Source organism: Thermobia domestica, chromosome 8 (assembly GCF_964235325.1).
Source record: "Thermobia domestica chromosome 8, izTheDome1.hap1.1, whole genome shotgun sequence".
NCBI classification, from domain to species: Eukaryota; Metazoa; Arthropoda; class Insecta; order Zygentoma; family Lepismatidae; genus Thermobia; species Thermobia domestica.
Window position 1 is genome coordinate 124,007,131 of NC_137461.1, and position 27,133 is coordinate 124,034,263.

General features: G+C 35.8%; 1 protein-coding gene across 2 annotated transcripts in view; it reads right to left on the minus strand.

The window, feature by feature from the left end:
• Nucleotides 1-27,133, minus strand: part of LOC145693195 (neuroligin-4, X-linked-like) — a 625,290-nt gene that overhangs the window by 265,145 nt on the left and 333,012 nt on the right. For both annotated transcript variants that reach the window (XM_081768974.1, XM_081768973.1), the window contains exon 2: nucleotides 15,506-15,694. In XM_081768974.1, the coding sequence (XP_081625100.1) occupies nucleotides 15,506-15,644 (139 nt within the window). In that variant the 5' untranslated portion in view covers nucleotides 15,645-15,694. The remainder of the gene's footprint in view (nucleotides 1-15,505; nucleotides 15,695-27,133) is intronic.

The window sequence follows — 27,133 nt, forward strand, 5'->3', positions numbered from 1 at the left end:
GATACGAGGGAAGATAGGTCTAGGAATTAATTCGTGCGGGTGGACAAGAGATGGCGCAACGAACGGAGCGTCCCACAGTTCCGTGTATCCACACATGTGTTGCAAACCCCTGTCATCGCGTATCGTTCGTAGTATAGGGCAGTGGATTAAAGCGTCAACAACACCAGTTTGTAGTTAAGTGAACATGGCGCAATTTGTGCCTGATAAAGTGTTTTTGCGGGGTGTCCTGCTGCATTACTTTAACATGCAGAAAAGTGCGACTGAAAGTCATCGTATTTTGGTGGAAGTGTATGGTGACCATGCTCTACCTGAGCGAACGTGTCAGAAGTGGTTTGCACGGTTTAGAAGTGGTGATTTCGGCTTGGCAGACCAAGAGCGAGCTGGACAGCCAAAAAAATTTCAAGACGAAGAATTGACAGCATTGCTCGAGCAGGATTCGTGTCAAACGCAGGAACAACTTGCAGCAGCATTAGGCGTTGATCAAACAACAGTCTCCAAACGCTTGAAAGCCATGGGAATGATTCAAAAGATGTCACATTGGGTTCCACATGAATTGAAAGACAGAGACGTTGAAAGACGAAAAACCATTTGCGAATTGCTGCTTCAACGACAGAGCAGAAAGGGGTTTCTGCATCGAATTATTACGGGGGACGAGAAGTGGATCCATTACGAGAACCCTAAACGAAAAAAGGCCTGGGTGAAACCAGGTGAACCAGGTCCATCACAACCAAAACGAGATATTCACTGTGCAAAGATTATGCTGTGCATATGGTGGGATATGAAAGGTGTGGTGTACTATGAGCTGCTGCAACCGGGTGAAACTATGAATGGAGAACGTTATCGACGACAATTAATGCGTTTGAAGCAAGCTCTGGCCAGAACACGACCAGAATGGGAGAACAGACATGATAAACTTATTGTTCAACATGATAACGCTCGCCCACATGTCGCAAAACCGGTCAAAACCTATTTAGAAAATGTCGGATGGGAAGTTTTACCCCACCCGCCGTATTCACCAGACGTTGCTCCTTCGGACTACTACTTGTTCGATTGCATGAACAACGATTTGATTGGACAGCGGTTTACTTCTTCAGAAGATATCGAAACATGGGTCTCTGACTGGATCGCTTCCAAGGATGAGGACTTCTTTCGCCACGGAATCCGTACATTGCCTGACAGATGGGCGAAAGTGGTGGCTAGCGATGGACAATATTTTTCTTAAGGAATTTATGTATTTTGTGTTTGTACTACAGCTTCAATGTGTGCGTACCAACCGCACGAATTAATTCCTAGACCAAATAATCCGGAGTATAATAGGCGAGAAAGAGGCAGTCAGATCATAGTAGGTGGGAAGTAGGTAGTTCCGAGCATAGCAGGTAGGAAGTAGGTAGTTCAGGAGCACCGGAGTAGGTAGTATGCAAACTTGTCCGAAAGATGAAATTCATAAATTACCAGTAGTAAATTATTCATAATACTATAGTTTGCAAGAAGAGTACAAAAACATGGCAGTTAGATTTACTTTTATTCTCTTTCAAAATTGTATATTATTTTCCAGACGTTTCACTTTCAAGAAATGATACGAGGGAAGATAGGATGATGATAGCAAGAAACGTGGAATGGAAAATTTTAACTGATTTACGTTTTCAATGACTTCGACATGACAAGAAAGAGGTTTTTGATTTTCTATTTATCTGTTTGTCCACCAATACATTCTGATGTATGTACAATAGTCTAGATGCTATGCTATTGAACCTATTCGGACCAAATTTTAAACTTAAGGTTTTTATGTAATTCTCCACATTTTCTTTATTCTTCACATCCCAATAATGATAGTTTACTCGAAGGCGAAAATAAAAATTTCTCAAACACGACTCGAACAATTTTATTTGTATTTGATAAAACAATATTCCATTAGGAACCCTACAACAAGATGTAAATTGTTTTCCTACAAAGAGTACTGAAAGTATAGTTTATTCTAGGCATAAGTAATTATCGGGTGATTTTCTCTAAAATGACTCAGGCGATTTTGTTAAAATTTCATAAGTACTAAATACAAGAAAATATTAATTACTATGCATATGGCATAAGTAATTCACCTGAAAAAGGGCACAATATATTCTTTATTCTTGGTGTGAGTTCTCTTCGGATGAAGATTTTTCGAAAACCCATTATAATTTTGATATATATATATATATATATATATACTTTATTGAACAAATCGCAAGGATAAGGAATACCTTTATATCAGCAAAATGTTACCTCATAGTCAAAGAGAGTACCGTCATCATAGAACGTTATTCTCTCGATATAATTCACAAGACACTTTTAAAAAAATACGACGCGTATTACTTGTAGAATAACATATTCCTTTTTTCGTTTAATAATAATACTACTATTATCAAAATATTTGTTACGTTTTGATACTTTAACATTAAAGTTCAATTTTGAGATTTATTTCTCAGGAGTTGGTAATACTGAGGAACGAAAATTTCGGATATATTCACAGGAGGAAAGAAAATGCATGTCAGCAGAAGGACATAAATAAAACAAAAAAAGGGCAAACAAAACAACAACAACCAAAAGAAGGACAAGGAAGTGAGAGGGACATATTCACTCACATACATAGACACACACACATATATATACCGACACACTTACATACACACATATAGCTATACTGAGAGAGACAGAGGGAGGGAGAGGAGGACTGAGAGAAACTTGTCTGTAACCCTGACGTGTGAAGTTGATGGATGCGGTAGTGGCGTGATACGCAAGTGACAGCTTTCAGTCCTCAGTTTTCCCTACGAACGGCCATTGCATCACTGGATCCAATGGGAGCACCCAACTCACACCATACATGCACATGACACACACACACACACACACACTCACATGCACACTCCTGATATATTATAGCAGCAGTGGAGAGACTAGTTTTCGCCGAAGCTTTTGCATCTAAATTCACTCCATGCATACATACGAACATAGTGGCTCATATGTCACTTTCGATCTCGTACGCATATTACCATTAACTTTTAGAAATCAAAAAGGAGGGTCGTTCGGAATTTTAAATAAAAATACATATACTCACATGTGTCCTATATGTAAATGTAGAAAGAAGTCGTCTGTTAGGGTTATGCATATGTATGTATATCTTTTATTTCAACATCAAGAAGTAATATGGAAATCTTTTTCCCCCCATTCCATGTAATGTATTTTTCTGTAGTCACTTTTAGCAATTCTATTGCACTTCACAATATAAGTGTACATTAGCAGAAATTGGTTTGATTTGAGTTTGAGTTTAACGTTCCTTTCAGCAGCGAGGCTATATGAGACGTGGACCTACAGCTTAACGTGAAATCCAAACCACATCAGCTCCCACCAGGACTCGAAGCCGGGTCTCCCAAGCCAAAGATGAGAATGTTACCCACTTAGCCACGAGTTAGCACTATTAGTAGAATTAATACGAATCGCTGACTGGTATGCTTATACGACACCTTTGTAATTATTGATCACTGTTTTAATGTGAATCGTTTAATTGAGGAACACGGAGGCTCAGTGGCAGGGCGTTCACGTTTCGTGGAAAGGGTCCCTGGTTTGATATGAGTCCACGTTAATTTGTAGTGGACGACATCGTTTCTGTGGGTTTTCTCGAGATTTTCCGTTTCCCCGCATATTACCATTATATTAATTAGTTCATAATCATTCCCTTTCATTAGTAGTCAGTCTTTTAGCCTAAAGGGTCGGACGGGACGATACATTAAATATTTAATTTCATTTAAAAAAAATCACGAAAAGGTAATTTTATTTTACAAACCAATAATTGAGGAATCGGATTGTCAAAGGTCAAAGCATAGCTACTATGCCCTTACCGGATGACTGGAAATGTATAATGGAGTCAAACGTATAGAAGGCATACAGTTCTAAAGGAGATGGAGATTGGAAAAATAATAGGGAGAAAGAGTTTCTCCGTTCAGATCGAGCCTTCGATTTAACAATTTTAACAATTAACAATTACAATCTTCGAATTGTAAGTGCTCTATTACACTATAAAAAACAGCAAAAATGTACCAAGGATAAATATGGCTCTAGTACACGCCTGAGGACTTTGTGATGACATCGTACATAAATATTAGAAAAGAAATGAAAAATCAAACCTTTAGTATTACGGGTCTTCAGTACACTCCCTACAACTTTTGGAATCTTAACGTAGACAACAAAATTGAATGAGTATAATTTATAAAACTCCAATATTGAAACTAGAAATAATCAGATTACTAATTTTGGTTTACATATTAGAATAATTTAGAAGATTACACCTATTCTTCAGTTACTGGATCCATATTAAAGACCATATTTCTCGTGATCTCTTACCGTGTTTGATCTACGGATACATAATGTTAAAATTGTATTGACTAATCTGCCCTTTCTTGTTTCGACAGAGTGAAAAGAACAGATATAAGACATATTCTTGGGCGCTGAATCCATATCAAAGATCATATTTCTCATGATCTCTTACCATGTTTTGTCTATGAATACCCAATGTTAACATTGTAATTGATAGATCTGTCCATTTCTATTTCAACAGAGTGATAAGGGCAGAGATAACATCTATTCTTGGGCCACTGACACCAAATCAAAAACCAAATTTCTCGTGATGTCTTACTAAATTTTGTCTGTGGACACCTAATATTAAAATTACATTAATAGATTTGTCTCTTCCTGCTTCAACAAAGCGATAAGAGGAGAGTTAAGATCTATTCTTGGGCCACTAAAATTATATCAAAGATCATATATATATCGTAATATCTTATTGGGTTTTGTCTATGGATGCCTAATATTAAAATTGTAATTGTGAGATCTGCCCCTTCGTATTTCAACAGACTGATAAGGAAAGAGAAAAGATCTATTCTTGGGCCCCTGAGTCCATGTCAAGGACTATATTTCTCGTGATCTCTTAATGTATTTGGTCTATGGATATCTAATATTAACATTGTAATTGACAGATCTTCCCCTTGGGCCGCTGAATCCATATCAAAGATCATATTTCTCGTGATCTTTCTACCGTGTTTTGCCTATGGATACGTAATATTAAAATAATTGTAGTTGACAGATCTGTCCTTTCCTGCTTCAACAAAGCGATAAGGTCAGAGATACGAGCTCACTGAAACCGTATATGATCTTATGCCACTGTATCCATATCTAAGATCATATTTGTCGTGATCTCTTACCGTGTTTTAACTATGGGTAGCTAACACTAAAATTGGGATTGACAGATCTGTTGCTTCTTACTTCAATATAGGGCTTAGTGATAAGAACAGAGATAAGACCTATTCTTCTGGTGTTGAATCCATATAAAACAAAACGCTTCTGTCTATCTCTTACTGTTTTCACTTTGTGGGAAAATAATACTCAAACCGAAAGTTAACAAAGAAAGTTACCCCTTTCTGTTTTATTAGAGGGTCAAGGTAAAAATAACGACTTTTTTTTTTGGGGGGGGGGGGCACAACTTATACTTCAAAAATAATAAAAAATAAAAAGGTTTCTGCTATCTCTGTATAGGACAACTATTTTTGCTCTGAGACCAGTCGACAAACTGACGAATAAATGGGCAGTCAGTCAGAGCCATTTTGTAAATTTTCCCATGCTTATGCATAGTGTAGCTTGCGAGTCTATTGTATTGTAGACCTAATATTGTAAAATGTTATTAAATGAATTAATAATAGTAATGGAATAATAATACATAATTAAACCAATTGTAAAATTTATTAAATGAATTTCATGGCTTCTCCTGAAAACTCATCACTAGTGTCTGAATTTTCGTTAGTAATTTACATGAATAACTACGAAGAAATCCATAATATTTTCAAAACACTTTTTAAATGAAATGATAATTGTTTCCACACTGTCGGTCTCCTCTTATGAACAATAAATATGGTTTATGCTATCAGAATTGTAACGCAAATTTCTTCACTATATGTGAGATAATGAAAATATTCATTAGTTTATTTTTTTTTAAAAATTGTCAATATTAAATGGCTTCATATCAATATTGTAATATTCATTTCTGTTATTGACTTATTTACAAACAAAACTTTTAAAAAAAATGGTTGGAAGCATTGGTAATACACCCTTAACATTTTTGGAATCAGAGATACTCGAACTCGTGATCCCGGTCCTCGGGCTTTCAATTGAATGAAATTAAGGCAAGTTCATGTCAGCACGAGTTCTCTAACTGGAGAGTGAGCCAAACCCAGAGCCCGACAGTCCGATTCAACGTGAATTCGAATGAAGGTAATGAACGCCGGGGCAAGTGAGTGCGACTTTCATTGAAAATAGTGTGCCCATGTCCTTACTGAACATAAGTACTCGTACAATGAGGTTTATCAACTCATGACCCTCATTGGGATAATTGAGCACGAATCCCATTCATGAAAGCAAGCTCGAGCTCAAGCGTGTGTAAGTCTGAGCTAGCGTGAGTCTAATTGAGATTAATAAGCGCTGATTTCATTGAGTATAATAAGCCCGAGCTAAAACGAGTGTAAATCTGAGCTAGCACGAGCCTAATTGAGATTAGTAAGCGCTAATGCCATTGAAAATAGCAAGCCCGAGCTCGAACGTATTTAAGTCTGAGCAGCGTGAGCCTCATTTAGATTAGTAATCGCAAATTCCATTGAAAATAGCAAGCCTGAGCTCAAGGACGTGCAAGTCTGAGCTAGCGCGAGCCTCACTAAGATTAGTAAGTGCGAGTTCCATTGAGAATAACAAACCTGAGCTCGAACGTATGTACTGAGCTAGCGTAAGCCTCATTGAAATTAGTAAGCGTGAGTTCCATTGAGAATAGCAAGCCTGAACTCGAATATGTGTAAGACTGAGCTAGCATGAGGCTCATTGAGATTAGTAAGCGTGAGTTCATTGGCTTCATGCGAACCCGAGTGAGTCTCAATTGAAAAATGATCATAGCTGCTCCGAACTGATTTATCTTTCTCGTAGTTCCATGTTTTATCATTCTAGCTTTTGGTACGGAAACCCGTGTTCGATCTGCAGCGTATACAAATTCTTGTACAGGAGGAAGAATGCTTTTATTTCAGGGGAATGGCAAAATAGTAAAAAATTCCTGTTGAGTTAAAATTATTCACCTTTTCACATTTATTGATTCTTCGTCTTCCAAGTGTCCGTATAGCGTAAAAATCACGAAAGAATCATTTGAATATTTAAGAATTCACCTTGACACTTGAATTCTAAAGTAATAGCAAAAAGTTGGAATTCTCATTTAATATTTTTTTGAGTAATGTCAACGTATTCTTTATAGATTTAGTTATTTCAATTATAATTGAAATAGGTAAAGTACAATCAGAACACAAACACTGAACTTCGGAAGATATGTTTGTGAAATTCTAGACCGTGGAAACAGAAGAAGAATTATCAATACAGAGCAATTCAAAATGATGGACCCGATTTCAGAAATTTATTCTGTGAAATCTATTTTATTGTCAAACATGTACTGTGTGTATTGTAAAACATGTATTGTGAAACAAGTCGGGGTAACGAAGTGGCCAATGAGGGAGAGGTCGACCCTCCACTTAACGCCGCTTTATTAACCTGCGTTACTCCCGCACAATCTCACGGTAAGGGCGTAGATTTTTTTGTTATTACATCGCTATAAGTTGGCAACACTTGCAGCCCGTTCGTATAGTTTCCCTTTATACTCCTCCCAGCCCACAGCAGCGAAGACAAACCTTCCTCGTAAACTGCAAATAAGGGATCGAAGAACTGCAAGAGTTCCAGATCATCAGCAACCTGCAACTGTCGAAGCTAATACTGGAAGATGTTCGTTTTGTTAAACAAATGTCGAACAGATAAAACATTTATAAATGTCAGTTGCAAGAGAGAATTTGTGGAGAGCATACTGGTCTAAAAGCAATGCTTTTTTGATAAGTTATTTCCAGTTAGACATTCCGGTTGTTTGTATTTAGCTACAACTTTTTAGTAGATATTTTTAAGTACCCCTCCTATTATAATCATATAATTACGTAAAACATGTAAGTACCACTAGCATACTTACTATTTTATGTCATATTAAAGTTTGCCATAAATTTCAAAGTCTGTTTTTCACTATAACCCGATTTTTGCAATAAAAAGAAAATACGGTTTCTAAGTCCGTGCGCGGGCATTAGTGCAATTTTCTAGCGCGGGTAACGCAGAGTTAACTGCTCGTTGCTGACTATTAACGATAGAAAGTTAAAAAAAATGCGTGGAAACTAACCTTTGAAAGTTAACCTTACGCAGCGTATGTCTCATAATAACATATGTTTATTACATTTCACAGGTTAAGTTTCTGAAATTGGGTCCATCATTTTGATTTCCCTCTTTTACAGTTTTAGTGAAATTTGTAAACATATAAATAATGTAATTAGTTAATTATGAGTAGTGAAAGAAGAAAATAAAAGATACAAAGAAAGAAATTGTGATGAACTCCAATACAATAAACATCCTTCAAAATTTCTTTCACAGAAATAACCGAATCTTCTAAAACATACAGGAATGAATGGTTAAAATTTGGAAGATTGTGAATATGCTATAAGAAGGTTTGGACAAGAGTGCCGTAAAATTGTCCTTCTGAGGTAAGAACAAATCAAGTGAGAAACTGGACAAACTTAAGATCTTGGCAACTGAAATGGGATACATTAAAATACCTAAAAGCAACTCGAAGACTGAAGGTAAAATGAATCATATGATGGCAGCCTGATCGTATTCGAGACTACTACAAAGGTTGGAATTTTAGTAATGGCAACAACGGTATATCTTGAGAAACAGAGTACTTACAAGGTTCAAAGTTTCACAGGTCCTCGATGTAATCACCAGCATTGTGAATTACGCGTTCCCAGCGATGTGGAAGCTGCTGGATGCTGTTGACAGTGCCTTATCTCTGGATAGTGCGAATGGGGTGATCGGTCACCCGAAGGAGATCACCAACTGTACGGAACCGTGCCCACGAAGTGGTTCCTTCATCTTCGGGAAGAGGTCGTAGTCGCAGGGACTTAAATCTGAAGAATAGAAGGGGGATATAGCACTTCCCAGCCCCAACGTTGCAACAAATCAGTGACCGCACCTGCTGAATGTGCCCTTGCATTGCCATGCAGAATGATAGGTGGGTTCGTCAATAAGTGACGTCCTTTTCGTCTTACAGCTGCTCGCTGATTGTTTTACAAAAAATTGCAGTAGTACTCTTCACTAACGGTGTGTCCTTGGGGGACGGAATGGTTTATGATTACACCATTCCAGTCGTATGTAATGATGAGCATAGCTTTCACATTGGTTGGGGTATTCCGAACTGTTGTTTTTCTCGGTGACCCAGAATAACGCCACTCGTTTGATTGCTATTTCAGCTGTGGTTCATACGCTCTGGCCCAGGTCTTATTAATAGCAATGATCCGCCGTAAGGAGACCAGGGTGTTGTCATGTGACGAGAAATGGGTCTTGTACGAAGCTCCACGGCACCGTCATAATTGGTTAGCATACCATGAACCGGTTTCAAAACATCCGAAATCGGAACTGCACCAGAAGGAGGTCCTCCTGTGTCTTTGGTGGATTGCTCGCGGCATCGTGCATTGCTAACTGCTATCACTGGTCAGAGCATCAACGCAACTGTGTACTGTCAGCAGTTGAGCCGTGTTCAAGAAAAGCTCAACACTCGGGAGCCAACACTTCTGAATCTCAAAGGGGACCTCCTGTTAGAGGAAAACTCTAAGTCCTATGTGGCTGGGATGACCCGGAACACCATTCTACGGGTCTGATAAGAAACACTATTGCATCCACCACACTCCCCGGACATTGCACCACTCGATTATCAACTTTTCCATTCCTTGGATAATCACCTTAGAGGGCGCCAGTTCAAATTCCTAGTAGAGGTGCAAAATGCACTTGATGCTTTTTTTCGCTTCACTGCCCACCAAGTTCTAACGTGAAGGAATCCATGTCCTTCCAGAACGTTGGCAGAAGGTCGTCGATGCTGATGGGGACTATTTTTGATCTTACAGGTACGTCTTAGGTGACATATTCATGTTCGAAGTTGGTGGGTGAAAAAGCTTACTTACGATGGTGGACGGAACTTACTTGGTTACCTTTGTAATAAATGGAATGTGTGAGATAGTTTTTACTTTCCAGTAAATGAATAATGACAAGCGTTTCTCCTGCACCTAGATCTATTGATGTAAAAGACACTGAAAATAGCAGATTTCTATTAACACTAAATCGTTTCATAAAGAAGTGTGTGGTAAATGTTCTTTATAATGGAAATAGCAATCATTCGTCATTGCATAAAACTACCAATCTCAGAGTACTAGCAATATCTCGTTCAAAGAGAAGTCAACATAATCATTTGCTATTAACAATTTAATGGCAAATACATTAGATTGAGGGGAACAAATAAGCATTATTTACATAGATTTTGTGAAAACATACAGTAGAGTAAATAATAAAGTATTAATAGACAAACTTCGTCTGTTTAATTTGTCTGGGCAGTTAATCAGTTTGTTTGAGTCGAATTAAATAGATATGTGGAAGTTAGTTTGTTATATGAGAAAGATACGTATCAGCTGAATACTTTAAATTATCTAGTGTTCCACAAGGATCAAAGCTGCAACCTCTACTATTGATAATGTTTATAAACCACCACCCTGAATAAATAAAACTTCAAAACCAACTTATTAACAAACTAGATTTAAAAAAACTGCTTTCACAGGCTTTTAAATAAAAGTATAGAATTGAAAAATGCATATAAAATTATATGTTGTAATGTAATACAAAAGCACGAATAAACATAAGTCACCAACGTGAACATATATAGAACCTACAAGATACTCGAAGAAAGCAGGAGTAATATTCATATTTATGGTGACTGTCTTACGAATTTTCAAAGTGACACTGTAAAATATATATATATATATATATATATATATATATATATATATATATATATATATATATATATATATTACATCATAAAAGATGTTCCCACTGCCATTGAGAGCAGCCCAATTATGTTATATTGTTATAAATAAATAAATTACTTCCAATTTATAATTTCAGAGGTAGCTTCTGCCCGCAAGTGCCAATTGGAGGCCAAACTAAGCTAGAAAAGCCTACACATACGTAAGTGAAATTTGTAAATGCATTTATCCAAAAAAAAAAAAGAAAAAAAAAGAAACGAGGTGTTTACACTGTACAAAATAGAATACATTAAGAAAAACATGCAGTGAAGTACATCGTATGAAAAGTTATGTGCATGTGAATGATTGTTTTACAGTAATTAACGCAGGACATTGAGTTGATCGCGTGTTTTTTATATGTAATCAAAAAGAAGAGCTTAGAACAGCAGAAGTGAGCGCTCTACAATTGAGTCACTGTAGATGTTATATATCACATAACAGCGGAAATGAACGAATAATGTTAAACAAATGTTTACCAATATTTTCTAGACGCATATTTTTCAGGTGCTCTACCTAGTGCTTTATCTAATTTAAGGTTCAAATTATTTTACACTATCTTGTTAATCGACCAAATTCACAAGCCTCAATTCGTGAAGCAGCACACTGAACGTAAGTTTGCAGAAGAGTATGTCCAAGAAAACGGGAGCCGATGAGTCACAATACTTTTTGGAACATGTGTTTCTTGAGCGCACAGTCTTAATTCCAAATGATTAGGTCAAACTCTTCCGGATTGCTTATGCACTGAAGGGATGGATTTACTAACAACGCTCTAAAGACAGGTGGGAGGCAGTATACAACGTATCACACGGATCAATCATCCCAACAGAGCTATGTTAAAATGTATCTTTAGTCCACTATAAGAAATTTTGCTGGGGGAGAAAGTGCAATTTGACTTATGTTTTATTTCTACTGTATATTAACAGTCCGAATATCCTTTAAAATAATGCAATTATTTGAGTGATTTTTTTTTTTGAAATCTTATATTGTTTTGTTTCTTTATGTTACGTCCCATTTTATTAGGAAGAGCTTATATCAGACAGATAACTACTGTTTGTTAATTTGTTTGCTTGGATTTGTTCCTTTCTATCACTGATACTATGAAACATTTGGACTAGTTGAACCTGGACCCAATCGAACCAAGTGTAAGTTCACTTCTAGAGAAAATCTAAAATATCTTACTTTACTATATTCTTGTACCCTTTAAAACTCGAAAAATACTATAGAGTAAAATATATATTCCAGTGGCAATAAAAATAGTTTTGCTTTTAAAACTAAAAGAACCATTACAGATAGCGCAATAACTGTAATAACTAAAAATTTTATTCCAATATAGATTTGCAATTCAAAAAATAAAAGATAACACAAGCCAACAAATTTTAATTTTTATCTGCAACATGGAACAAAAGTACTTTTCTGTAATAATTTGGGGGTGCTGATTCCCAATATAAAAGTAAAAATTTTCGCGTAAGTCATATTTTTTTTGAAAATATTAAAATTATGATAATTTAGACCAAAATTAAGTCTGGTACCTCCGTTTCATGGATTTAATATCCCGGTGAAACCTTTCACCCTGTTCATCACTTACACATCGATGGGAATAAATCGAGGTGCGAATGTAACAGATGTAGCTTGAGTGACATCCTCCATCCTAGTTTTCTGTACGCTTCTATTAGTTCCTGTACCAGCTATTTGTAGTATTTGTGTCTGTTGCTTCCTAAAAAGACCTTTCACTCCCGCTTTAAGAGCTAACTATGCCGCTCCCTCATTAGGTGACACTTTGGCAACGAATTTTTCGTCCTCTAGAATATTCCCGATGTCAGGCCCAACGGAGACACCCTCTTTCAGTTTGGCTTCACTAATGTTTTGAAACTTTTCCCTAAGGTACCTGAAACCTGTCCCCTCCTAGTCCCAGCTTGATATGGAGTGATGATGGAGTATGATAGCACTAGGGTTACGTAAGGGTTCACATTTTACGTTAGATGTTCCTGGCTGGTAACTTTCTCTGGTAGGCCACATTTGGGTTTCATAGTGTTTGTTCATTGCTCTACTATCCCATAAGCAGAGAAAGCAACAGTGCTTGGTGTAGCCACTCTACAGTTCCATCACAATGGCTACCACCTTCAAGTCTGCGCAAATCTGGCACCGATGGTTTTCGTATCCGATCTTCTCTCGAATAATCTCAAATGAACACTGTGTGCCACAGGAATTGACCTTTCTGTATTTCCGTTAGTGAGCAAAACGGCCTTAAAACTGGTCTTAGAGACGTCAATGAACAACCACCATTCTGTGAGGTTGTATGTGTGATCTATTTCTTCCATGAGACTAGTCACATCATGGCAGTAACACATCTTTTTATCTTGTGTGAAATACATGGATAAATTCACACTTCTTTTCTGAAAGTTGTTACTTTTGTGTGCGGCGAAAGTAGATTTCACTCTTTTAGTCGGGATGCCAGTAATTCTGCCTTTTCCTTGGAGAGGCTTAGTTGTCGCACCAGTTCATTTAGTTCCTGTTGCTGAATTAGATGAGGTTCTTTCAGTGTCACACCACTAAAACTAACATCACTGGTGGTGCGGGCACAGGACGCATCGCAGAAGGTACATTCTGATATGTAATATTACGTTTTTCTTCTTCTTAGTCATGCCTGAAATCTTTGTCCTGAAAAAATAGCAGTAATCGCAATGACTAATGTTGATTCATCACGCCATTGGTACTCCAAAACTCAAATGTTTATTTGTCCCTTTTAGCCAATCACACAAGTAGCTGTAACACGCGGTGCAAGAAACATGGGACATGGAATCCTTATCCTGGTCAGCAAGACGACAATGATAGTAGGCTATCTTCAATGTTTCTGTAATAGCACGTCTTTGTGTCTTCGTAATGTATTAACCACAGACGTAACAAAAGTTATCTGGAGAATGTACACAACCACGCCGCTTAACTACGTTCATTTTCAAACTGTTCAATGCTTCACAAAAGGAAGCAAAGAGTTCCAACAACAGTATCTTACAGTATACTCCCGACAACTAGTTTATAATCCTCACGATTTCATGTGCAGTGTTGTCAGGCGACAGTACTAAAATTTCTACCAAATTTGTACTTTTTAATAAAAGAAAACGGTATAACATAAAATTGTAACGCTCCACGCACTTTTCGACTTCAGATTCGTAATCAGCGGCTCGAAATCCTTAAGGAATGGCTACTCTATCGTATGTTGCAAAACGTGTATCGACTAGTGTAATCCAATTCAAATGAAAAATAATCATTTATGAACAACTCAACCGTCATTTTGAAATGACGACGATATTGGCCTGCAGAATTTTTTTCACTTGGCAACATTTAAATTTCGCGTAGCTAATATATACCAAAACAGAACAAATATGTCTCATAATGGTGCCATTAGAATCGCACGGTTGTGAGATTTTATACCACTTGCTTCTGAACTATATTCCTAACCATTCAGTAAGCCAATATTTTGTCTGTCTCAGTTCATCATTAAAAATATGGTAATGGCAATTATTCCATCCCTTAATTAAACCTCAAGGTCTGATGGTACCCCAATTCCGTTTAGTGGCAGTGATTCTGTAAGGCATTCAATAATGCAGGATAGGCTTTTATAAACCAAGACATTTATATCCCTAAAGAATCGTGTTCCCCCCTTTTGCTTTTTAACTTTCCACTGGTATTGCTCTGCTCTTAGGTTCAATTCCCGTTCTGCGCATATAATGTTTAGTGCATGACCAGCCATTTGCACAACGATTTATTTGAATTAAATTTCGGTCTACGAATCCAGGAACTTCGGTCCAGGTGAAGTAGGAACCGGTGTACTAACACCACATATGGCAGAACTAGAAGCTTCTTAGGCAGCCATAGCCATTCATAAGTTGTAATGTCAATATGCAAACCAAATATTGACTTGTTACAGCTTTTTCGCGATACGAGACACATTATCTAAATTTTATCATACTGGTCGTTAATATGAGGAATAATAATACCCATAAATCAATAAATTAGTGGTTTGCTATTATGTAGACAAAATCTTTTAGATTTGAAATAAAGTGGTCGTTTTAAAGGAATAAAATATTGTTTCCTGACAAAACTTACTGTGGTGGTCGATGGTCGGCAGAACATGTAATGTATTAATTAAAAGTGTTTCCTGTAATTACATATTTCTTCTCCTAAATACCAAGTACTGAAATAAAAAGAATGCAACTAAGATCTGAGTTATAAATTACATAAAAATACATGAAATCTACACGAAAATTCAAACCTGTTCGAAGTAAGTTTTGAATCAAAATCCACAAAAATTTCGTCAGTTGTCATTGCAATCTGGGTGTACTTGTGCAAGGTATTGAGGTAGGACGATATTGAGAGTTCAATTCAGAACATACATTTTAAACATGGCTGAATTCCAATGAGAGCTTGTGCTAAAACATTATCTGTGCAAATGCAAACAAATTTGAAAAGAAATACAGAGTAAAACGGTTCTGTAAGAAAAGTGTTTAATTACTTACCTTTGGCTACTGGTGAAATGGACAAAAAATTGACTAGAGAAGCCCCTGTTCCGTGTCCCATGAGGGTAACACGTTCTGGATCTCCACCGAAGGCTGGAATATTTTCTCGCAGCCAATGAAGCCCTGCCACTAAATCCATCAGCCCGTAGTTGCCTTGAGAACTGCCTTTCGAACCAGTTTTAAGGAAACCTGAAAAACAAAAATTTAAAACATTGTATTTTACTACAAGAACAATCTTCATTTAATTGATTTTTCAATATTATCAATTGAATGATAAGTCAAAAATTAAATTTCCTTACATTAGATAGAAAATAGTTTTACTTTTTTTTATCCAGTAATAGCTTCTTTCAGTTTATAAATTATAATTATTTTGTGTTTCTATGAGAGCCAGTAGCGTACGCTGGATTCGATCAAGGGAAGGTTAAAGCACTCAACATACTTTACATAGGCAGTTTGGAACTCCAACATAGGTAGTTTAGAACATACTTTAATTTGATTTTTACTTATTGAACTACTTGCATTATAAATCGGTAACGTTTCAATATTTCCTATAAAACGGAAATTTTGGTATACCGTGCATATAAAATTAGTATTACCTAAACCAAATTTGATTCATAAATGTTAAAATTTGTATGTTGCAGAAATAGATATTTAAGATTCACATAAATTTCGAGAAGAAATTACCAAAATGAAACTGCTAAAATCCGCACTTCTTTCGAAGAACAAAGAGTGGGGGGGGGCGGTGGCTCAGTGGTAGAGCATTCACCTCCGGTGCTTGGGATCCCTGGTTTGATCCCAGCTAGTTCCGTGTGGACTTTGTGGTAGACAAACATCGTGCTCGTGGGGTTTCTCGGTATTCTCCCGTTTCCTCCCACTTTCTTCATTCCATCATTTCACTCATCTCTCATAATCACCCTCTAGTTTAGCCTAACCGGCATAACCATGGGACATATTTAATAAAACTCAAGGATTTCATTTCATTTCGAAGAACAAAGAATAATACTTTCTCCTCATACGTTAATAGACTGAAAAATTATAGCGGTAGTGTTATTCAACTGCCATTCCATGAAGTAAATGGAATAAATGCCATTTTCTTAGTGATTTTTGATTTAGTACACTTCATGAAATTGCTTATAGTATGATATGGCATCACATATACGTGTACATACATAAATATTTTTCTTTATTTTAATGGAAATCAGATTGGATACAAAATCTGTCCTACCCAAAAATCTTGTGGGGGCCGCGAGGGCTCAGTGGTAGAGTGTTCACCTCTGATGCGTAGGGTCATTGGCTCGATCCCAGCTCCCGCCAGTGAACTTTGTGGTGGACAAACACCGTGTGCATGGGTTTTCTCGGGATTCTTCCGTTTCTTCCCACTTTCTTCATTGCACCATTTTCTTCATTTCTCAAAACCACCGTCTCCTTTTCCCTAGCCGTCATAACCATGGGACGTAAAACTTTGCATTTTCCAAAATTTTGGAAGACGAAATCTGACTTCATAATAATAATGATTTCTTTAACGTTGAATAATCAATATATTGTTATAAAGCAGGTGTATATAAATATTTTATATATATATATATATATATATATATATATATATATATATATATATATATATATATATATATATATATATATATATATATATATATATATATATATATATATATATATATATATATATATATATATATATAATTATTATTATTATTATTATTATTATTATTATTATTATTATTAGCTTATTAGGAATGTAATGTTAGAGCTTTTGGTAGGTTCTCGAACAATTTCAAAATTACACACTATAGCGTGTATACCTACCTCCATATACATTTGTTTTTCTATAAATTCAAGATGAGTATACGCTGGACTATTAAAATAGTAAGTAGGTATCCGTCATATGTAAGTCATTAGACCCTGAGCATTATGACAAATAAAAAATTCATGAGAAGGATATTAAAAGTGATTTTTATTAATTTTACAAGTAAGTAATTATAAAAAAGAAATATAGGCATAGAGTAATGGAGCCAGTTTCTCTATACATTTTAGGGAACGTTCAGGTTTGTCAGATATAATGTAATAACACATCCATGAGGAATTTAATATAAATGTAAGCTCAAGAAAACTTCAAGCGTCTATCAAGCCGCTCCCTCCCAGGGTCGCTACCCATGGCATAGAGCTTGAATTCATTAAATCACAATTTTATACAATTTTGCAATAAAGATGGGTTCAATAGTTGAGACGCAGAATCAATATCAAAATACAATTTCTCGTTATTAAAAGGAACAAGTGATGTCTATCGACAAGCGGACGAACGGATGAGGAAGCAGACAGAATTATCATATAAAACTTCGTTTTATAATTATGCATAATGACGTTTGGAAGTTTAATAATGATTGTTGATTTAGCATTCTGAATGCCAACATTTCATTGTAAACTTAACATTTAAAAAAAATTACAGCACGGGCGTCGTTAGCGCGGGGTCTGGGGGACGCGCCCTCCTGCTTTTAGTCAAATGTATTTAAACAAAACTAGGATAACTTTGTATACTATATAACTTTTGCCGGAAAGAGAATTTTGATTTTGATTGATCGGACCTCCCCAGATTTAAAAAGCTAACGACTCTAGTGCTTACAGTGTATATAACTACAGTTTAAAACATCATTAAAAGATTTTAATTATATTTAATTTTCTGATGAGTTAGAAACTATCTTAGAAAGACAAAACTTATTACTTTATATTATTATTAGACCTTAGTTTATATCCACAAAACTTTCCTTTATACAAATATGGTGTTATTTCATACACATAACGGATAATGATCGAGATTTTTTAACAATAATAGAATGTGAAATTTCCATGTAATTTGTGCGTCACTGTTAGGATTATTGCAACTTACTTAATCTGCAACTTAACACTATATATTTTCATATACATTAACTACGTAAATAAACAAATAAAACTATTTCAGCAAATTAAAAAAAAAACTATCAAATGCATAAGAGTAACAATGAATTGGACCACAAGGAATCATTTCTTTAAATTTTGTTCAGCTTATTCAGTTCTATGGATTGGTTAATGTCCCATGTTTCTACAATTTATTTTTGTTAAAAGCTAATAATATTGAAGAAATGTACAGAAAATATCTCTTAAGGTGACTTCAATGATTAGAAATATTCCCTATTTTGAAGTTGAAATTATAAGAATATTATCACCTCGTTGACAGTAGAATTTGTCCTTTCCACATCAGCGTTGAGAAAATAGTTTAATAACAGACTTTTAAAAAAACTATACGAAGAGAGGTCAGAAAAGTCATGTATAAAATATTATGTGTACTAAGCTAACATTCTCTGGCCATTACACAAAACCAGTGTTCTCGGCATATTGATTGGTTGAGAAACTTTTTGGCATTCCTTCTGTGCTGCAGATAGGACGTGGAGTTGGCAACTACAAACACTGCATTGGAAAGAGAGTTTATTTTTTCTTTTTTTCATCCTGACAATGTTCAATACTTTTTTTACTATACAGTAAAGTAACAAATTAATACTTTAAAAATTTATCTGGTACGATAAAATAAGAGTGGATAAAGGAGGGTCTATTAAACAAACAAATTATATGTAATAATAACAACAACAGGAGCCAGTGACGTGGATCAGTGAGTGTATAGACAAGGATCTATTAAACAAACAAATTGCGTGTTACAAAAACAATAACAGCAGGAGCCAGCGACGTAGAGCAATGAGTGGATAAAGGTGGATTTATTAAACAAACAAGTTGTGTGCAACATAAACAATAACAGCAGGAGCCAGCGACGTAGATCAGCGAGTGGATAAAGGTGGATTTATTAAACAAACAAGTTGTGTCCAACAAAAATAATAACAGCAGGAACCAGTGACATGAATCAGTGAATGAATAAAGAAGGATCTATTAAACAAACAAGTTATGTGTAACAAAAATAATAACAGCAGGAACCAGTGACATGGATCAGTGAATGAATAAAGAAGGATCTATTAAACAAACAAGTTATGTGTAACAAAAATAATAACAGCAGGAGCCAGCGATATGGATCAGTGAGTGGATAAAGATGGATCTATTAAACAAAAATAATAACAGCAGGAGCCAGTGATGTGGATCATTGAGCGGATAAAAGAGTATCTATTAAACCATCAAGTTGTATGTTACGATAATAATAACAGCTGGCGCCAGTGACGTGGATCAGTTAGTGAACAAGGGAAGATCTATTAAACAAATAAGTTGTGTGTTACAATAATAATAACAGCTGGAGCCCATCAACCCTTACTCAATATTTTGTGAACCAGAAATTTTTCAAAGAATATTTACAAAAATAAATCGAAGGATAGTTATGAAAAAACGATTTCTCAAAATACTTGGGAACAGTTGGCGTATTGGCGCCGTCAACTAGAGTGACTTCGGACACTTTTTGAAGCTTTTAAACATTACAGTCCTAATATTAATACTATTGCAACCTTAAAAAATATATTTTAAAATATTAATTACTTACGTATGAGTTTACCTACTAAAAAATAGCGTACATGCTATTTCAATAATGATTTTAAAATAATAAACAATGTATATAGTCTTCCCACAATATGCGGTGCAAGGCATTTATTAAATTCATTTACCGGTTAAAATCATGACGCACAAAAGAAAATACTACTGCTGCAGCAAAATTAAACAAAGATTAAACAAACGAAAGGTTTGCAAATGATAAAAGAAGCTGTTTTCTTTTTCACTTTCAATCTTTCTTAAATTTGAAACACTGATATTCCTTGCTTGGAAATGCTGCATCCTTTGTGTGGCCATCTTTTACAGATGTGACATTGCAACCAATTTCCTCCAAACACATTTTATGCCTACTGCTGGCTACAAACAATAGATAAAGCATCATGATCATCATCACTTGAACGTCTTCGGAAGAAGAATCGGAACTTGAGCTTGAGTTCCTGCTGTTCAAAATCTTTGAGTCCTATACTTCTTCTTGGAATGATTTTAATGCATTTCCCTTTAGCCTTTGAACTGTTGACATAAGCACTGAGAATATCACTAAGTATTTCAACGAATGCGTCAGTCCAAGCTTTCTCTTACTCGTTATTATCTTCAGTTCTGATAGGCGGATTTAGATCAGTGCTCAACACGTTTCATAACTTAGTGTCTAGCACGTTGTACAATATCAGCAGCTCGAAATCAAGAAGAAATGTTTTGCGGACATGTCGATTTATATTATGGCTTATTTCAGAGCACCAAGGAATTCTGTCTTAGGAAGACATCCACAATTTTATCTCCTCTGTTCTTGCAGTATCTTCCCCAACTTCCTTTAAGAGGCCTGAAAAAAACATTGTCCTTGGTTGGGTGAGATGAGTTGAATTTGGTGGGAGAACACATTCAGTTCCCGTAGATTTCTGTATAACATGATGTGAAACATGACTGTAAAGTTGTTTCCAATCAAAGGATTTCGACCTACCAAGCGATTTAAGTAAGGTACGTACCATGAAAAATAACAATCCTGAAGCACACTTTAGTCAAACCAACCAGACTTTACAACGATAACGTTGTATATAGTATTTGCAATCTGTGCCAGCTTATAAAAAGGGGATCAGAGGCGAATTATTTGAGCAGTATTATATATAAAGAAAAGAAAGACACGTAGAGATGTCGAGAGATCATTTTTGTAATCGTTAACTAGAAAAAGAGTTGTTGCTATGGAAACGTAGTAAATAAGTATGTATGTATGTAGACATCTTGTTAAATATGCATAAAGTTGATTATGTACGCTTCTCATGGTTGAATATTAAAAATCAGCTAAGAAAGTGATAAAACGTATGAATTATTTTGAAGATTACTAAAATTGAATTTACGAACCACCTTCTAACTTCGATCTGTTGTATCGAGCACCATCACGACCATTTGCAATTCCATGTTGGCTAGAGATATGGTGCCTTATATACCACGTAAATAGTGGAAGAGAACCACCTGCTGAAGCTACAAACACTACAGATGTGCTTAACGTTCAATGAGTTCATGATTAAGAGTGTTTCGATGCTCTTTTCATAATTACTTTGATTTTTGCAGGGTCATCCGTAAAGTTAGTGTCATTGTAATTTATTATATTTGTAGGTGAAACTCATTGCGGGGCTTCTTCAGATTGTCAAAATATTTATTCAGAACTTTCTAATCTAAAACAATATTATTGTTTTTTATATTTTCTCCAAACAAGCAGGTAAGTTCGAGATGCCGACGAAGGAACAGTTTGCATCATTCGAAATGAAACGAAATCTTAGAGTTTTAGTCCCACGATTATGCCAGCTAAGCTAGAGGAGACGGTTGCAACGTTCGAGTCTGTGGCAATTATCCTTGAATCGTTTTCAGACTCAGCTAATTCTATTTAGATAGCTCTGTAGTAAGAGCTGGAAGTCTGTTGTTATAAATAGGAAACCCTATTTATCATATTTCAAAACCACAAGTACATTTCTTTCCTCCTCACCTGTCAGATATTTCTGACTCCATATGACCTGAATCTTTCTTTTTTAATTTTGTCACAGAAAGTATCTTGATAACTGATATTTACTTGCATATTGGCTAATCGTCATTTTCACTGAAGAAGCAACACAAATACCTTTCTGCAGATCCTCATTGTTATATAGAAAGGGCCGAACGCCTACAGTCTTCTTGTATGTTCGAACCATGTCTGAAGTCGCTCCATACTACACGGAAAGTTTCAGTAAAGAATCTTCGTGTCTCGCCGCCAATGGCTAACAAAGAAGTGCACTGTTACAAATACTTTCTTAAATCGAAGGAACTGTTCCTCATCTGTACACAGAGAACATCTTTTATCAAGAAATAAGAGTTTGAAATTCTCATTAATGAGAAATGAAGAAAAGTAGAGGAGGTTGTATAAAACAGAACGAGACGCCACACTGTTGCATTTTTTATGAATGAGAATTGCTAAATCTCATTTCTAAGAAAATATTGTTTCGATGCACAGATACGAAACAGCAGGGCCGGCCTTAAGTCGATTGGACCAAGTTCTCCCAATCGGGCCCTGCGCCTAAGAAGGCCGCGCGCTAGTGTCGTTTACTCTGCTGTCCAGTCTAATCTATTTTCCAGTGCCGTTTTAACAGCATATTATTTTCCAGAGCAAACAAGTCTATTGTGATCTCTATGACTAAATTTTGCTCCTAATGCACGTAATTAATACGTGTCATTCTGCTCGCGGGGCCTCCAATGCTTGCGGGGCCCTCGGCCAAGAGGCTATAGTGCTGTTAAGATGGTTCTGCTGCTCTCGGTTGTCAAGTACACACAACATATTACAATACAAGTACGTCCATGGACTCCACAAGGGATTGTATGACCTTTCCCTAACAAGTAAATGAATAGTTTGTATTGTTTCCGGTCATAAGCAAAAATTGTTTGAATTTAATGCTGCAGTAGTTTCTTTACTTTTTTACGTTTACAACTTCTATTGTAAAAATAGATATTATGTCCAGGGATTATTCTGCACACCCCAACACTCCTAACACTCAACTAAATTTCCTTACATACACCCCTGGGCGTAAAAAAATTGTTTTCTTTGAGTTTGTGTAAAAATTTATATCATTATACCCTGTTTTATTTTGAACACCCCACTAAGTGAAAATTCCTGCCGTTCTTACTGATGTGATACTACCGCGAATACGGAGATGGTATTAAATAAATCAGCCTCAGTGCGACTTCTTTGCATATCCTTTCCCTTATTTCAGTGGCGCAAATCTGTCTTCAAAATTGGGGAGGACAGGTAGGACCGTTCCGCCCATAATCTCTTTTATTTAAGCGATGTTGAAAATATTTATGAAGTTGAGAAACAATGTTGTGGGGGATCAGGGAAGCAGAGTTGCCTTCAACATTGGGAGGCGGGCAGAGGCTTATTCTGGGGGGATGTCAATTTCATCTAATTTTCCTTTATGGTAGTCGGACACGAATTATCACATTTCTCTCCAAAAAACACATCTTAAATCGGATTATTGGCGGGACACTACCCTTAGTTCCAAGATTGGGGGACATGTCCCCTTCATTCCCCCGGTATTTGCGCCAGTGCTTATTATAGCTATATTAAAAATACAAAACCAGAGGACAAACTTTGCCCTCTCCTGCGAAAAGTCCCGTGATTGTATTTAAAAAATCAATTCAAGAAAACCGAATGTATATTACTGCGTACATTCCGGCTGCTTATGAAAGTTGTCTTCTAACTCGAATAATTAAATGGAAAATATGTCATCCATCTCCCATCAGTTCCTCAAGGTTTGTAATCGTCTCATCACCATTTCACTTTGTCTGCAGTCGATAACAGTTTCAAGCTGATTATACCTTTCATAAGCAGCTACCAATGATGTTCTCACTAGCGTACATTAGGTTTTCCTGACTTGACTTCTTTTCAGAAAGACACAGCTGTTAAGAAATCTTTGAACCAACGAATTCATATCAATGTACATTTCATTATGTCTTACAAATATAAACTTATGGAAACATAGACTTCACCATTGCATTTATCGTAAAATTCTAAACCAATTTGATATATTGCATGACCTTCCTATTTAAAAAGTCAAGCGAGATACAAGATAAAACCAGAAATGGTTCAAATTAATGATGTTTAATTTGAACGTTTAACGCCATAGAACAAAAACACTAAAGTATAGGGAGTAATGGCTTTCTGATGTGGATTCAGAGTGAGAGACAGATTCTGTCTTTGACCTTATTAATCTATTGCAACCAGTAGATGTACTATTTCAAGATTAAATATTGAATTCCCATGTTGGAAGTCTATTGTAGTTTCACACTGTCAAACAGAAGTCGTCACTTGTTGGAATGTCAATTTGTGGGATAGCTCACGTTACTTGAACACTTTTTTTAAAATTAGTGCTATTAGTTTTAAAAACGTTCTAATCACTTTTAGTAATTACAAATTCAGGGGGAGTTATTCAGGAGGAATTAGCTAATTTAAAGGAATTATTGATTTACTGTTTACATTAAATAATTATGTATTTTGGAAACTAAGCCTATTAAAAAGTGCTGTCAAATCATTATTTTTAATTCAACAATTCCAATTTCCACATAAGAGTAAAACTGTATGCATGAGTTAATGAGAATCTTTCTTTTGTGCGTGTGTTTCAACCAAAGATTTCATATGGTTCTCGGGCATCAAGCCGCTTGAGACCTGTATCATATAACTTGAGTTTAACAAGGTATATTCGCGAAGTGTCCCCTCGGGATTCGTGTAAAACTGATTCAAATGCAAAGTTCTCCTCGGCCCAATGTGTATTGTACCAATTTTAGCGGCCCATACCGGTAATTTGCATATTTATGGGCCTTCGTGTATCTGGAATTCAATCATACACTACTATAAAGCTCGGGCACAAAATTGCCTTTAGTGTCTTTAGATATAACTGAACATGAATGTGGTCATATTCAAAAACAAATTAGATCAATTACTGCTTCTCTGACACGTGTTACTTAACTCGGACTCCATCTTGGATTCGCTATATTGGATTCAACTTTCGGTTTTTCAAATAGGAATAGGTGCAAGTGATACATCAAACTCATGTACATTTTTGTTGGAAATTCACTGGTGTAGCGAATTTTATCATAGCTTGTACCGTTTGGAAGGTATTAAATGTTAAATTCCCCCTAGGCACTTCACCAATAGACATTGCAGAGCACAGTTACGCTTACATCCTTTTTTATGTTAACAAATCAAAACAATTTCTAACTGGAAAGATACTGTACGTATAAACAAACTCTTTACATCATTGGTGTCAAAATCTTATTACATTTCTATGAGCCATTGTTATTGCTTCCATGTTATACTATAACAAGGAAGTATTGTTGAGTTGATTTTGAGTTTAACGTCCCTCTCAGCAGCGAAGCTATATGAAACGCTGATTAATGTGGAATCCGAACCACATGAGCTCCCGCCGGGAATCGAACCCGGGTTTCCCACGCCAAAGGCGCGTACGCTAACCACTTAACCACAAAGAAGCTCAGAAGGAAGTATTGTATTACGGTCAGAATGCCTAATGTATATTCAGAGACGATCAGATTTGGGTGAAGATACACCATTTCCGTATTGATGTCTGTATATGTATGTTCGTTCAGAGAATATTTCGTCACCGATAAATTACGTAAAATATTACATATACACACGAGGCTGAACTTTCTATTTGGTTCAATATTCGTGAAATGCCTGACATTTAACATGCAATACCTTGCATATAGTACAAGCTGGAGTAAAACTCACTACACCAATGAATTTTCGAGAAAATTGTACATGAATTTGATTTATCACTTGTACCTATTCCTACTTGAAAAACCAAAAGTTGAATCCAATATGGCGGATATAAGATGGCGTCCGGGGTGAGTAAGATGTGTCAGAGAAGCAGTACTTGATCCAATTTGTTTTGCATATGTTCACATTCATGTACAGTTACATCTAAAGAAACTAAAAGCAATTTTGTGTCTGAGCGTATGATTGAATTCCGGATATATGAACAAGGCCGTCGCGTGGGCGGGGTGACCAAGGGACGCCGCGCCGGAACGACAAATCAACAAAATGTAAGGAATTCAGATTATGTTGGTGCCACGGTTAAGTAAAGTTTATTTATTATCTTCATAAGGACAACACAACAGTCTTAATGCTCAGTTATAATGTTGTGTAGGTACCGTAATTATCTATTATACACTATTATATAAACACAAACATACGTCGTTTAATTATGCAGAAGTAATTGCTTGATAATTATTTTGAACTTGTTTTCGGACATACTAATTACATCTACTACATGAAATCTAATTACGTATTTCGTTGTATGAAGCGTACATTCTCCATACAGGAGACTTATATAATATGTTAGTTCTTGCTTTTCTACAATAGCATGTCGCAGTGTTTGCTGTTCTACACTAATACTTCGCTACACTAATAATACACTAGTGCTTTGCTGCCTATTGGAACACTAATACTTCAGAAACTAATTCTGGATAATGAATTTTACCCTTTAATAATTTATGTAAGAACAACAAATAAAAAACACATCTACTTTTTTCTAATATTCTAAAAATAAAATTCGTTACTAAGTCTTCATAGGGAACATACTTTCGGTAGAAACTGCTTTTATTGTATGCAAACATTTTTAAAAATGTAAACGGTATTTTTTCTAGTGCATCAGAGTATTTAGTGACATTTGGTATCCTAACAGTGCAACGGTATTCTAATTTTTACCTTACATACGAAAAATGTAACCTTATAAATGTTGATTCTTCTTAGAAATCCTGTCCTATCCTATAAACAAAACCTAGGTTTCTATATGAAGTACTCGTTATTTCGTCAACCTGTTGAGCAAAGGTTACTTTGCCATCGAATATAACTCCTAGATCTTTGATAGTATTTGGTGTAGACGTGAAAGTGCCACTTATTGTATAGGTAAAGTTAATTGGATTTTCTTTCCTCGTGAAAGATACAGATTTACATTTGGACACATTAAGGACCAATTGTTTCTTATTACACCATATTTGAACTTTTTGTAGATTCTATTGAACTTTCCCGCAGTTATCAATTGAACTTACTTTGGAGTTTAA